The following is a 14,695-nucleotide window of genomic DNA, read 5'->3' on the forward strand; positions in this document are numbered from 1 at the left end:
ATTAAATAAATGATTAAAAGTGTTAAAAAATGAGTTTATTGTTAGATTATTAAATATAACAAGTCCATTTGTTGAATTTGAATCAACATATGAATCTGAGATAGTCAAAGTGTAGCCTTCCCCTTTGTTCTGATTTTTGTTCATTTTTTAACATTAATATATTACGGGCGTGACATTGTCCCAATTAAATTGTGTATCATTCAAATAATAATATTTTCAATAGGTTTGCTAAATTTTTTCCATATTTTTCTTATATTCATGAAAGTGTTGATGAGTTCGAATATATTGAATCAATTGCATTCAACATATAACTTATTTTATCAAAAGCAGATTCATGACAGAATTTATTCATTAGATCTATTAAAAGAGAAGATTGTTCTTATTGAAGGCCGTCTTAAATCAGAATCAGCAACATACACACAGAAATGCCATGAAGTCGACGAATTGAAGAAAACATTGTTGTCCGAAGTTGAAAAACAGAAGAAATTGATGGACAAATCGAAACATTCCGTTTATTTACGAACGGAATGTCGAAATCTTGAGAAAGGAATCCTTTTCCAACAAGGTCGTGTTCGTGCTCTTGAAGATGAACTTGAAACGCCGATGAATATCCACAGATGGCGTTTCTTAGAAGCATCGAATCCAGAACTTCTTAATCTCCTCAAGATGACACAAGAACTCCGAAACAAACTTATGGAACGTCTTTATCGAATCGACAAACTTAAAGTTCTTCGTGAAGAACGTCGTAAACTTCTTGTTCGCGAACAAAGGAAAGTTGGAAGTCAAACGAAAGATGACGGTGATGAAGAAATTAGAATTCTTGAAGAACAGCTCGAAATGAAGACGAAACAACTTCAAGAGATCGAAACAGAGCTGTTTGATCGCTCAAGTAACATCGATGAACTTAAGAAGAGTGTTGAAGAAGTTCGTGGTGAACTCAATTACACTAAATCATCATATTTCATGGAGAAGAAGAAAGTCCACGAGATGAGGTCATCAACACAGTCAAAAACAGAAGAAATAGCAGGAAACACAGCCAAGTTCATTGGCGGTGGATTCCCAGTCAGTTCAGTTCCTTCAACAGCACAATCTATCTCTGCAATCGAAGGGAACAAGATAAACAAAGCAATCGTAATTCCGAAAGTAACAAATTCTCGTCCTTCGAAAGTTTTACCTAAAGGATGGAATCCATCACGACAAGCACTCAAACCTTTCTTACCAACTGTCTCCGAACTTCGTGCTTAATTATTTCTATTTCTATATTGTTTTTTTTTATTTGTTATTTTATAAATTGTTTGATTTACTTTATTTAATATTAAGAATTCATTTGAAGTTAAAAAAATTTCATACACTCTCAAAACTAATAAACGCCTATTTTTAAATCCTGCAAATCCAGATACAATGAAATTTCTATGCATTTATTGCTTGCGATGTTATTTTTCTTAATTAGTATTTCACAATATCCAATTAGAAATGTATTGCTTCCTTTTGGTTTGTTTTCTCCTCATTTAAAAATTGAAAAATTAAAAGCAAAGTTTTTATAAAAAAGAAAAGATTTAACAGCTTAAATAATTTGTTTTGCCGTTGAACAGAATAACGACTTTTGTCGACATAATACTGCCATTTATATCTATACTTTGCGTGAAAATAATCCTGCAGTTGCAGTTTTTGCAAACTTTGAAAGAAAAATCGATTTAAGGGAGATTATTCTATGAGAAACTATTGAGCAGTTTTCATTAAATATATGAGTAAACGTATTAAAATCGTAACCTTCTTTTATATTCTTAAATATAACAGTTCCTGATCCTGTGGTTGAATTAGAGTCAACATATGAATCTGAAATAGTCGAATTATAACCATCTATATCTTGCCCAAACATGTATTTTGCAGTGTTATTTAAAAATATGCAGTGATCTAAATTAGTTTTGGATATACAATAAAATAGAACTTGGTTTTTATCTGCTCCACATTTATTTCCAATAATATTACAATACGAAACTGTATGAGTTAATGAATAATCTGAAGAGGAAAATAAAAGCGAAAAACTTTCAATTTGAGCGTTTTCTCTAAATGTTGAAAAATTATATGTACCCGAATTTCCTAAAAGTCCAATAGTTATTGATGAATACATTTGTTGTTTGTGATGTTGTTATTATCAAAACATATATCGCCAAAAGAAATACCAAATGTGTAACTTCCTTTTTCTTCATTTTCTCCACATTTAAGAACAGAAACTTCAATTGCATAGTTTTTATTAGAAAGGTATTGCTTAGCAGCTTGAGCAAATGCCATAGCTTGCTCTGCTATTGACGCATAATAACATGTTCGATGTTGGACGAACTCTCCATCTGCTTGGCAGTTATAATAAACAGACCCTCCACCATATTCTGTGGTGGAACTACAATTGGTAAATACTGTTTCTTCAAGTAATGTACACACTTTATTAGTTCTTTGAATGCAAATTGCGCCAGTTTCTTTGCATTCTTTATAGAAACAAAGTAAAACATAATAATTATTGATACTGCTATTATCAAATAATACGGTCCCATTTTGTATATAGTCACATTTATCTTTACTACCAAAATATTGATCCCAGCTGGACTTTTTTGCATTTTTCAAATTTAATATGTGCATTTAAATATGCCGAAGATTGATTAGGTTTAATCATCTAGTAATGAATATTATTCTTCTCTTTGTTCTGTATCATAAAGTTCATCACTGCAAGATTTGTCTGTATTTTGTCGCATAATAAAGTCGTAAAAATATTTTTACGGGTGTGAACTATCCAAAGAAAAAGAATTTCCAATTTAAACTGTGACATCGCTAATGATCGAAAAATTAACAATTTTAATAAGGATCTAATTTGTAGAAATAACAACAAGAACCTCCAAAATTGAATGACGTCAATTCAATTTAAAGCAAGTATTCAATTTTTTGGTCAATTTAAAGCAATGAATGAGAAAAACTTTGAGCTTAGGGCTAATGAAGGTTTTTACAACGTAGATAGATAGACAAATGTATATGTCATCATTCCTATGAGTATGGTAGATTTCTATAAAAAGTGAGTGCAATATCACATTGCATTTCGAAACATGAGAGAAATAAGCATATATATACGTTATTACATATATATCTATATGCTATTCTATATTATTACAATGTTAAAATAAGAAAAGCTCTAAGAGTCTCATTTGAAATATAATCTATGTTATTTTTATATAACAATTATCAATGAGAATGTAAATTATATTTGATTAGACGATAAATGATGAATAGACTTAATTATTTATGATTAGACATGTGTGAATAGAAAAATTTGTTAACATTTATGAAGATAATGTGTTTTGATTGAGATTACATTTGTGCTTAGTGGGATATTGCTATTATATTGCATTTATATGTGTAAATTAGGAAAACTCGCACTTTTTCACTTGAATGTGATTCATTGAATTTTAATTCAAGAAAGGAGTTTACAAATGCAGAGTATTGTTCCTTTACCCTGCATTTGTAAACTCCTTTCTCGAATAGCTTGCACTTTTTCACTTGAATGTGATTCATTGAATTTCAATTCAAGAAAGGAGTTTACAAATGCAGAGTATTGTTCCTTTACCCTGCATTTGTAAACTCCTTTCTTGAATATCTTCATTTCTTTTAATTATAAAGATCACATTCTGTATAAAACTCCTCAAATATCCTCAATTTCCCATTACAATAATAAATAACCATTTTCTATATTTCTTAAATTTCTCTAATCCTTAATTTTCTTATCAAATTTGTTATTTTTTCAATAATTTTTAAAATTTTCTAATATTTTTTGGAAATTTTTATTTAATTTTGTGAGAAATTTATTCAATTCTTATTATATAATAATATTATTCAAAAATATTGTTGTAATTTTTCAGTGATTACGATAATTTTTAATTCAATTTTTAATCGAATGTTTTGATGGACGAGCTTACTGAGCATTGGCTCATCCCATCAAAACATTCCATTCAAAACTCTGGCCTTCATCGAGGCCAGAGCTCACAATTCATCTCCTCAGAGCCAAGTTCCTCGACGGTCGTCCTCATTAGGCACGATCCGAGAGGAACTTGGCTCTTCATTAAAATCACAAGCTCTGGCCATTGCTAAGGCCAGAGCTTCGCAAACCATCCTCGGGGCCGGTTTCCTCAAAGACCGCCCTGATTCAGGGCGGCCGGAGAGGAATCCAGCTCCGAGAGAGTGCCCATACGAAGCTCTGGCCTTAGCAGTGGCCAGGGCTTTCAAAAACAATCCTCAGGGCCGAGTTTTGCGATGATCGTCGATCATGTCGACAGTCTCGCAAGAACTCGGCCCTGAAAGACATACAGATACATGCTCTGGCCCCAGCAAAGACCAGGGCTTCGTTTTAAATACCCAGGGCCGGCTTTCTCAAATGCAGCCCTTATCCCGGGCGGCAGGAGCGGAATCCGGCCTTGGGATACTTACCAAACGAAGCTCTGACCCTAGCAAAGGCCAGAGCCTACAAATGCAATCCTCAGGGCCGATTTTGAGGGAGATCGTCCACATCATTGACGATCTCCTCTCATTTCGGCCCTGAAAGAAAGAAATACACAGGCCCTGACCATAGCAAAGGCCAGGGCTTCGCTTTAAATCCATAGGGCCGGCTTTCTCAAATGCCGCCCTTATCCCAGGCGGCAGGAGCGAAAACCGGCCATGGGAATCCTACAATACCAAGCCCTGGCTCCTACTGAGGCCAGAGCCTGCAAAATTCATCCTCAGGCCGAGTTTTGCGATGATCATCCACATGATAGACATTCTCGCAGAAACTCGGCCCTGAAAGACGTAATATCACAGTCTCTGGCCTCAGTAGAGGCCAGAGCCTCGCTTACATTACTCAGGGCCGGCTTTCTCAAATGCCGTCCTGATCTATGGCGGCAGGAGAGAAATCCGGCCCTGGGAAGCATGAAATACGAAGATCTGGCCTTATAAGAGGCCAGAATCTGCAAATACTCCCTTCTCTACAGATTATGATCCAATGTAACACAGAAAGCCTAGAAGGAAGCCCTTTCTCAAGGTTAAGACTTCCTTCCTGGCTTTCTGATACTGGATGGAGTGGAGTTTGGCTTCCATTGCAACTCCTTCCAGGAAGATCAAATGATTACACAAAAGTCATGGCAATTGTATTCTAACACTATAAATACAATTGCCATGGCCTACAATTGCGAGTGCCTGCTGCTTCAGCAGAGATTTGCAGCAGACACTCGCAATGTTAACCAAAATTCGTCTGAAAGTTAGAAGATGGGCTTTTTCTCAAGGTCAAAGTCCATTTCCTAACCTTCTTATATTATTTATTATTAAAATAACCATTTTGACAGATTATTATTTTTTATCCCGGCATCATCAGCTTGTCATTCTAAGCTTATCATTTTCAGCTTATACTTATAAATTCTAAAACAGTGATTATTGAATTCACGGAATAGAACACCACATTAAGAAATATTATTTACTAACTTTTTCAATAATTAAAAAATATCAATGATACTTAAGTGTCATCACATACAACACATTCTTATGATCATCATAATATATATTATAGAATATTGCATAATAATCCAAATTCAATTTCAATATTAAAGTGTACTATCCATTATCTCTTAACATCATAACATACTCAACGAGTACTGATCATATGCTATTGATCAAGCCTTTAAAACAAACTACATATAAGATTGCTTTAAATTGACCAAAAAATTGAATACTTGCTTTAAATTGACCGTTCAATTTAAAGTTCGTCCCAAAATACAAACTTCTCCAAAATGAAAAACTATACACTATTTTTTACATTTATCTATTTAAAATGTCAGTTTATTACTTGACAAAACACAATATTTGGTAAATTTTTAAATTTGGTCAAAGCACCCAATGAGCTCATTTCGATTTTCTCCAAGGAGAAGAGGAGAAACTAATCAATTTTGAATATGTGGGGAAGACAGACTAATTCAATTTCTCCATGAAGATTGAGAAATGGAAAAGCTTTGGAGACGGATATTGCATTCTCTTAAAAATGTATAGGGTATTCTTATTGACTTGCAATTTAATTGTTCACTGACAAAAATTTTCTTTTTATTTAAGTATCTGAATCAAATGCAAACATATCATTAAAAATATCTTAAGATATTAATTAATGATGGCGTATTTTTTTACTTTTTTGATGGAACTAATCCTGCAGAAGCAGTTTTTACAAATGTAGAAAGATATGAAAAATTATAAGTGATAATTTTTCCAGAATTTATTGAACAATTTTCATTAAATAAATGATTAAAAGTGTTAAAAAATGAGTTTATTGTTAGATTATTAAATATAACAAGTCCATTTGTTGAATTTGAATCAACATATGAATCTGAGATAGTCAAAGTGTAGCCTTCCCCTTTGTTCTGATTTTTGTTCATTTTTTAACATTATTATGGCAAAAATATTTTACGGGCGTGACATTGTCCCAATTAAATTGTGTATCATTCAAATAATAATATTTTCAATAGGTTTGCTAAATTTTTTCCATATTTTTCTTATATTCATGAAAGTGTTGATGAGTTCGAATATATTGAATCAATTGCATTCAACATATAACTTATTTTTATCAAAAGCAGATTCATGACAGAATTTATTCATTAGATCTATTAAAAGAGAAGATTGTTCTTATTGAAGGCCGTCTTAAATCAGAATCAGCAACATACACACAGAAATGCCATGAAGTCGACGAATTGAAGAAAACATTGTTGTCCGAAGTTGAAAAACAGAAGAAATTGATGGACAAATCGAAACATTCCGTTTATTTACGAACGGAATGTCGAAATCTTGAGAAAGGAATCCTTTTCCAACAAGGTCGTGTTCGTGCTCTTGAAGATGAACTTGAAACGCCGATGAATATCCACAGATGGCGTTTCTTAGAAGCATCGAATCCAGAACTTCTTAATCTCCTCAAGATGACACAAGAACTCCGAAACAAACTTATGGAACGTCTTTATCGAATCGACAAACTTAAAGTTCTTCGTGAAGAACGTCGTAAACTTCTTGTTCGCGAACAAAGGAAAGTTGGAAGTCAAACGAAAGATGACGGTGATGAAGAAATTAGAATTCTTGAAGAACAGCTCGAAATGAAGACGAAACAACTTCAAGAGATCGAAACAGAGCTGTTTGATCGCTCAAGTAACATCGATGAACTTAAGAAGAGTGTTGAAGAAGTTCGTGGTGAACTCAATTACACTAAATCATCATATTTCATGGAGAAGAAGAAAGTCCACGAGATGAGGTCATCAACACAGTCAAAAACAGAAGAAATAGCAGGAAACACAGCCAAGTTCATTGGCGGTGGATTCCCAGTCAGTTCAGTTCCTTCAACAGCACAATCTATCTCTGCAATCGAAGGGAACAAGATAAACAAAGCAATCGTAATTCCGAAAGTAACAAATTCTCGTCCTTCGAAAGTTTTACCTAAAGGATGGAATCCATCACGACAAGCACTCAAACCTTTCTTACCAACTGTCTCCGAACTTCGTGCTTAATTATTTCTATTTCTATATTGTTTTTTTTTATTTGTTATTTTATAAATTGTTTGATTTACTTTATTTAATATTAAGAATTCATTTGAAGTTAAAAAAATTTCATACACTCTCAAAACTAATAAACGCCTATTTTTAAATCCTGCAAATCCAGATACAATGAAATTTCTATGCATTTATTGCTTGCGATGTTATTTTTCTTAATTAGTATTTCACAATATCCAATTAGAAATGTATTGCTTCCTTTTGGTTTGTTTTCTCCTCATTTAAAAATTGAAAAATTAAAAGCAAAGTTTTTATAAAAAAGAAAAGATTTAACAGCTTAAATAATTTGTTTTGCCGTTGAACAGAATAACGACTTTTGTCGACATAATACTGCCATTTATATCTATACTTTGCGTGAAAATAATCCTGCAGTTGCAGTTTTTGCAAACTTTGAAAGAAAAATCGATTTAAGGGAGATTATTCTATGAGAAACTATTGAGCAGTTTTCATTAAATATATGAGTAAACGTATTAAAATCGTAACCTTCTTTTATATTCTTAAATATAACAGTTCCTGATCCTGTGGTTGAATTAGAGTCAACATATGAATCTGAAATAGTCGAATTATAACCATCTATATCTTGCCCAAACATGTATTTTGCAGTGTTATTTAAAAATATGCAGTGATCTAAATTAGTTTTGGATATACAATAAAATAGAACTTGGTTTTTATCTGCTCCACATTTATTTCCAATAATATTACAATACGAAACTGTATGAGTTAATGAATAATCTGAAGAGGAAAATAAAAGCGAAAAACTTTCAATTTGAGCGTTTTCTCTAAATGTTGAAAAATTATATGTACCCGAATTTCCTAAAAGTCCAATAGTTATTGATGAATACATTTGTTGTTTGTGATGTTGTTATTATCAAAACATATATCGCCAAAAGAAATACCAAATGTGTAACTTCCTTTTTCTTCATTTTCTCCACATTTAAGAACAGAAACTTCAATTGCATAGTTTTTATTAGAAAGGTATTGCTTAGCAGCTTGAGCAAATGCCATAGCTTGCTCTGCTATTGACGCATAATAACATGTTCGATGTTGGACGAACTCTCCATCTGCTTGGCAGTTATAATAAACAGACCCTCCACCATATTCTGTGGTGGAACTACAATTGGTAAATACTGTTTCTTCAAGTAATGTACACACTTTATTAGTTCTTTGAATGCAAATTGCGCCAGTTTCTTTGCATTCTTTATAGAAACAAAGTAAAACATAATAATTATTGATACTGCTATTATCAAATAATACGGTCCCATTTTGTATATAGTCACATTTATCTTTACTACCAAAATATTGATCCCAGCTGGACTTTTTTGCATTTTTCAAATTTAATATGTGCATTTAAATATGCCGAAGATTGATTAGGTTTAATCATCTAGTAATGAATATTATTCTTCTCTTTGTTCTGTATCATAAAGTTCATCACTGCAAGATTTGTCTGTATTTTGTCGCATAATAAAGTCGTAAAAATATTTTTACGGGTGTGAACTATCCAAAGAAAAAGAATTTCCAATTTAAACTGTGACATCGCTAATGATCGAAAAATTAACAATTTTAATAAGGATCTAATTTGTAGAAATAACAACAAGAACCTCCAAAATCCAAAATACAAAGGGACGAACTTTAAATTGAATGGTCAATTTAAAGCAAGTATTCAATTTTTTGGTCAATTTAAAGCAATGAATGAGAAAAACTTTGAGCTTAGGGCTAATGAAGGTTTTTACAACGTAGATAGATAGACAAATGTATATGTCATCATTCCTATGAGTATGGTAGATTTCTATAAAAAGTGAGTGCAATATCACATTGCATTTCGAAACATGAGAGAAATAAGCATATATATACGTTATTACATATATATCTATATGCTATTCTATATTATTACAATGTTAAAATAAGAAAAGCTCTAAGAGTCTCATTTGAAATATAATCTATGTTATTTTTATATAACAATTATCAATGAGAATGTAAATTATATTTGATTAGACGATAAATGATGAATAGACTTAATTATTTATGATTAGACATGTGTGAATAGAAAAATTTGTTAACATTTATGAAGATAATGTGTTTTGATTGAGATTACATTTGTGCTTAGTGGGATATTGCTATTATATTGCATTTATATGTGTAAATTAGGAAAACTCGCACTTTTTCACTTGAATGTGATTCATTGAATTTTAATTCAAGAAAGGAGTTTACAAATGCAGAGTATTGTTCCTTTACCCTGCATTTGTAAACTCCTTTCTCGAATAGCTTGCACTTTTTCACTTGAATGTGATTCATTGAATTTCAATTCAAGAAAGGAGTTTACAAATGCAGAGTATTGTTCCTTTACCCTGCATTTGTAAACTCCTTTCTCGAATAGCTTGCACTTTTTCACTTGAATGTGATTCATTGAATTTCAATTCAAGAAAGGAGTTTACAAATGCAGAGTATTGTTCCTTTACCCTGCATTTGTAAACTCCTTTCTCGAATAGCTTGCACTTTTTCACTTGAATGTGATTCATTGAATTTCAATTCAAGAAAGGAGTTTACAAATGCAGAGTATTGTTCCTTTACCCTGCATTTGTAAACTCCTTTCTCGAATAGCTTGCACTTTTTCACTTGAATGTGATTCATTGAATTTCAATTCAAGAAAGGAGTTTACAAATGCAGAGTATTGTTCCTTTACCCTGCATTTGTAAACTCCTTTCTCGAATAGCTTGCACTTTTTCACTTGAATGTGATTCATTGAATTTCAATTCAAGAAAGGAGTTTACAAATGCAGAGTATTGTTCCTTTACCCTGCATTTGTAAACTCCTTTCTTGAATATCTTCATTTCTTTTAATTATAAAGATCACATTCTGTATAAAACTCCTCAAATATCCTCAATTTCCCATTACAATAATAAATAACCATTTTCTATATTTCTTAAATTTCTCTAATCCTTAATTTTCTTATCAAATTTGTTATTTTTTCAATAATTTTTAAAATTTTCTAATATTTTTTGGAAATTTTTATTTAATTTTGTGAGAAATTTATTCAATTCTTATTATATAATAATATTATTCAAAAATATTGTTGTAATTTTTCAGTGATTACGATAATTTTTAATTCAATTTTTAATCGAATGTTTTGATGGGACGAGCTTACTGAGCATTGGCTCATCCCATCAAAACATTCCATTCAAAACTCTGGCCTTCATCGAGGCCAGAGCTCACAATTCATCTCCTCAGAGCCAAGTTCCTCGACGGTCGTCCTCATTAGGCACGATCCGAGAGGAACTTGGCTCTTCATTAAAATCACAAGCTCTGGCCATTGCTAAGGCCAGAGCTTCGCAAACCATCCTCGGGGCCGGTTTCCTCAAAGACCGCCCTGATTCAGGGCGGCCGGAGAGGAATCCAGCTCCGAGAGAGTGCCCATACGAAGCTCTGGCCTTAGCAGTGGCCAGGGCTTTCAAAAACAATCCTCAGGGCCGAGTTTTGCGATGATCGTCGATCATGTCGACAGTCTCGCAAGAACTCGGCCCTGAAAGACATACAGATACATGCTCTGGCCCCAGCAAAGACCAGGGCTTCGTTTTAAATACCCAGGGCCGGCTTTCTCAAATGCAGCCCTTATCCCGGGCGGCAGGAGCGGAATCCGGCCTTGGGATACTTACCAAACGAAGCTCTGACCCTAGCAAAGGCCAGAGCCTACAAATGCAATCCTCAGGGCCGATTTTGAGGGAGATCGTCCACATCATTGACGATCTCCTCTCATTTCGGCCCTGAAAGAAAGAAATACACAGGCCCTGACCATAGCAAAGGCCAGGGCTTCGCTTTAAATCCATAGGGCCGGCTTTCTCAAATGCCGCCCTTATCCCAGGCGGCAGGAGCGAAAACCGGCCATGGGAATCCTACAATACCAAGCCCTGGCTCCTACTGAGGCCAGAGCCTGCAAAATTCATCCTCAGGGCCGAGTTTTGCGATGATCATCCACATGATAGACATTCTCGCAGAAACTCGGCCCTGAAAGACGTAATATCACAGTCTCTGGCCTCAGTAGAGGCCAGAGCCTCGCTTACATTACTCAGGGCCGGCTTTCTCAAATGCCGTCCTGATCTATGGCGGCAGGAGAGAAATCCGGCCCTGGGAAGCATGAAATACGAAGATCTGGCCTTATAAGAGGCCAGAATCTGCAAATACTCCCTTCTCTACAGATTATGATCCAATGTAACACAGAAAGCCTAGAAGGAAGCCCTTTCTCAAGGTTAAGACTTCCTTCCTGGCTTTCTGATACTGGATGGAGTGGAGTTTGGCTTCCATTGCAACTCCTTCCAGGAAGATCAAATGATTACACAAAAGTCATGGCAATTGTATTCTAACACTATAAATACAATTGCCATGGCCTACAATTGCGAGTGCCTGCTGCTTCAGCAGAGATTTGCAGCAGACACTCGCAATGTTAACCAAAATTCGTCTGAAAGTTAGAAGATGGGCTTTTTCTCAAGGTCAAAGTCCATTTCCTAACCTTCTTATATTATTTATTATTAAAATAACCATTTTGACAGATTATTATTTTTTATCCCGGCATCATCAGCTTGTCATTCTAAGCTTATCATTTTCAGCTTATACTTATAAATTCTAAAACAGTGATTATTGAATTCACGGAATAGAACACCACATTAAGAAATATTATTTACTAACTTTTTCAATAATTAAAAAATATCAATGATACTTAAGTGTCATCACATACAACACATTCTTATGATCATCATAATATATATTATAGAATATTGCATAATAATCCAAATTCAATTTCAATATTAAAGTGTACTATCCATTATCTCTTAACATCATAACATACTCAACGAGTACTGATCATATGCTATTGATCAAGCCTTTAAAACAAACTACATATAAGATTGCTTTAAATTGACCAAAAAATTGAATACTTGCTTTAAATTGACCGTTCAATTTAAAGTTCGTCCCAAAATACAAACTTCTCCAAAATGAAAAACTATACACTATTTTTTACATTTATCTATTTAAAATGTCAGTTTATTACTTGACAAAACACAATATTTGGTAAATTTTTAAATTTGGTCAAAGCACCCAATGAGCTCATTTCGATTTTCTCCAAGGAGAAGAGGAGAAACTAATCAATTTTGAATATGTGGGGAAGACAGACTAATTCAATTTCTCCATGAAGATTGAGAAATGGAAAAGCTTTGGAGACGGATATTGCATTCTCTTAAAAATGTATAGGGTATTCTTATTGACTTGCAATTTAATTGTTCACTGACAAAAATTTTCTTTTTATTTAAGTATCTGAATCAAATGCAAACATATCATTAAAAATATCTTAAGATATTAATTAATGATGGCGTATTTTTTTACTTTTTTGATGGAACTAATCCTGCAGAAGCAGTTTTTACAAATGTAGAAAGATATGAAAAATTATAAGTGATAATTTTTCCAGAATTTATTGAACAATTTTCATTAAATAAATGATTAAAAGTGTTAAAAAATGAGTTTATTGTTAGATTATTAAATATAACAAGTCCATTTGTTGAATTTGAATCAACATATGAATCTGAGATAGTCAAAGTGTAGCCTTCCCCTTTGTTCTGATTTTTGTTCATTTTTTAACATTATTATGGCAAAAATATTTTACGGGCGTGACATTGTCCCAATTAAATTGTGTATCATTCAAATAATAATATTTTCAATAGGTTTGCTAAATTTTTTCCATATTTTTCTTATATTCATGAAAGTGTTGATGAGTTCGAATATATTGAATCAATTGCATTCAACATATAACTTATTTTATCAAAAGCAGATTCATGACAGAATTTATTCATTAGATCTATTAAAAGAGAAGATTGTTCTTATTGAAGGCCGTCTTAAATCAGAATCAGCAACATACACACAGAAATGCCATGAAGTCGACGAATTGAAGAAAACATTGTTGTCCGAAGTTGAAAAACAGAAGAAATTGATGGACAAATCGAAACATTCCGTTTATTTACGAACGGAATGTCGAAATCTTGAGAAAGGAATCCTTTTCCAACAAGGTCGTGTTCGTGCTCTTGAAGATGAACTTGAAACGCCGATGAATATCCACAGATGGCGTTTCTTAGAAGCATCGAATCCAGAACTTCTTAATCTCCTCAAGATGACACAAGAACTCCGAAACAAACTTATGGAACGTCTTTATCGAATCGACAAACTTAAAGTTCTTCGTGAAGAACGTCGTAAACTTCTTGTTCGCGAACAAAGGAAAGTTGGAAGTCAAACGAAAGATGACGGTGATGAAGAAATTAGAATTCTTGAAGAACAGCTCGAAATGAAGACGAAACAACTTCAAGAGATCGAAACAGAGCTGTTTGATCGCTCAAGTAACATCGATGAACTTAAGAAGAGTGTTGAAGAAGTTCGTGGTGAACTCAATTACACTAAATCATCATATTTCATGGAGAAGAAGAAAGTCCACGAGATGAGGTCATCAACACAGTCAAAAACAGAAGAAATAGCAGGAAACACAGCCAAGTTCATTGGCGGTGGATTCCCAGTCAGTTCAGTTCCTTCAACAGCACAATCTATCTCTGCAATCGAAGGGAACAAGATAAACAAAGCAATCGTAATTCCGAAAGTAACAAATTCTCGTCCTTCGAAAGTTTTACCTAAAGGATGGAATCCATCACGACAAGCACTCAAACCTTTCTTACCAACTGTCTCCGAACTTCGTGCTTAATTATTTCTATTTCTATATTGTTTTTTTTTTATTTGTTATTTTATAAATTGTTTGATTTACTTTATTTAATATTAAGAATTCATTTGAAGTTAAAAAAATTTCATACACTCTCAAAACTAATAAACGCCTATTTTTAAATCCTGCAAATCCAGATACAATGAAATTTCTATGCATTTATTGCTTGCGATGTTATTTTTCTTAATTAGTATTTCACAATATCCAATTAGAAATGTATTGCTTCCTTTTGGTTTGTTTTCTCCTCATTTAAAAATTGAAAAAATAAAAGCAAAGTTTTTATAAAAAAGAAAAGATTTAACAGCTTAAATAATTTGTTTTGCCGTTGAACAGAATAACGACTTTTGTCGACATAATACTGCCATTT

At 33.1% G+C, this 14,695-nt stretch overlaps 3 protein-coding genes across 3 annotated transcripts; all 3 read left to right on the plus strand.

Moving 5' to 3' along the window:
* Nucleotides 1-258: 258 nt before the first annotated feature.
* On the plus strand, nucleotides 259-1,245 carry TVAGG3_0256500 (cilia- and flagella-associated protein 58-related family; the record flags this gene model as incomplete). The annotated part of the gene is made up of 1 exon (XM_051228234.1): nucleotides 259-1,245. One exon carries the CDS (start codon nucleotides 259-261, stop codon nucleotides 1,243-1,245), a length of 987 nt encoding a protein of 328 aa, XP_051097964.1.
* A 5,543-nt stretch (nucleotides 1,246-6,788) lies between these two features.
* On the plus strand, nucleotides 6,789-7,544 carry TVAGG3_0256510 (cilia- and flagella-associated protein 58-related family; the record flags this gene model as incomplete). The annotated part of the gene is made up of 1 exon (XM_051228235.1): nucleotides 6,789-7,544. One exon carries the CDS (start codon nucleotides 6,789-6,791, stop codon nucleotides 7,542-7,544), a length of 756 nt encoding a protein of 251 aa, XP_051097965.1.
* Nucleotides 7,545-13,326: 5,782 nt separating this feature from the next.
* On the plus strand, nucleotides 13,327-14,313 carry TVAGG3_0256520 (cilia- and flagella-associated protein 58-related family; the record flags this gene model as incomplete). The annotated part of the gene is made up of 1 exon (XM_001285759.2): nucleotides 13,327-14,313. One exon carries the CDS (start codon nucleotides 13,327-13,329, stop codon nucleotides 14,311-14,313), a length of 987 nt encoding a protein of 328 aa, XP_001285760.2.
* Nucleotides 14,314-14,695: the final 382 nt, after the last annotated feature.

This window comes from Trichomonas vaginalis, chromosome V (genome assembly GCF_026262505.1).
Source record: "Trichomonas vaginalis G3 chromosome V, whole genome shotgun sequence".
NCBI lineage: Eukaryota > Parabasalia > Trichomonadida > Trichomonadidae > Trichomonas > Trichomonas vaginalis.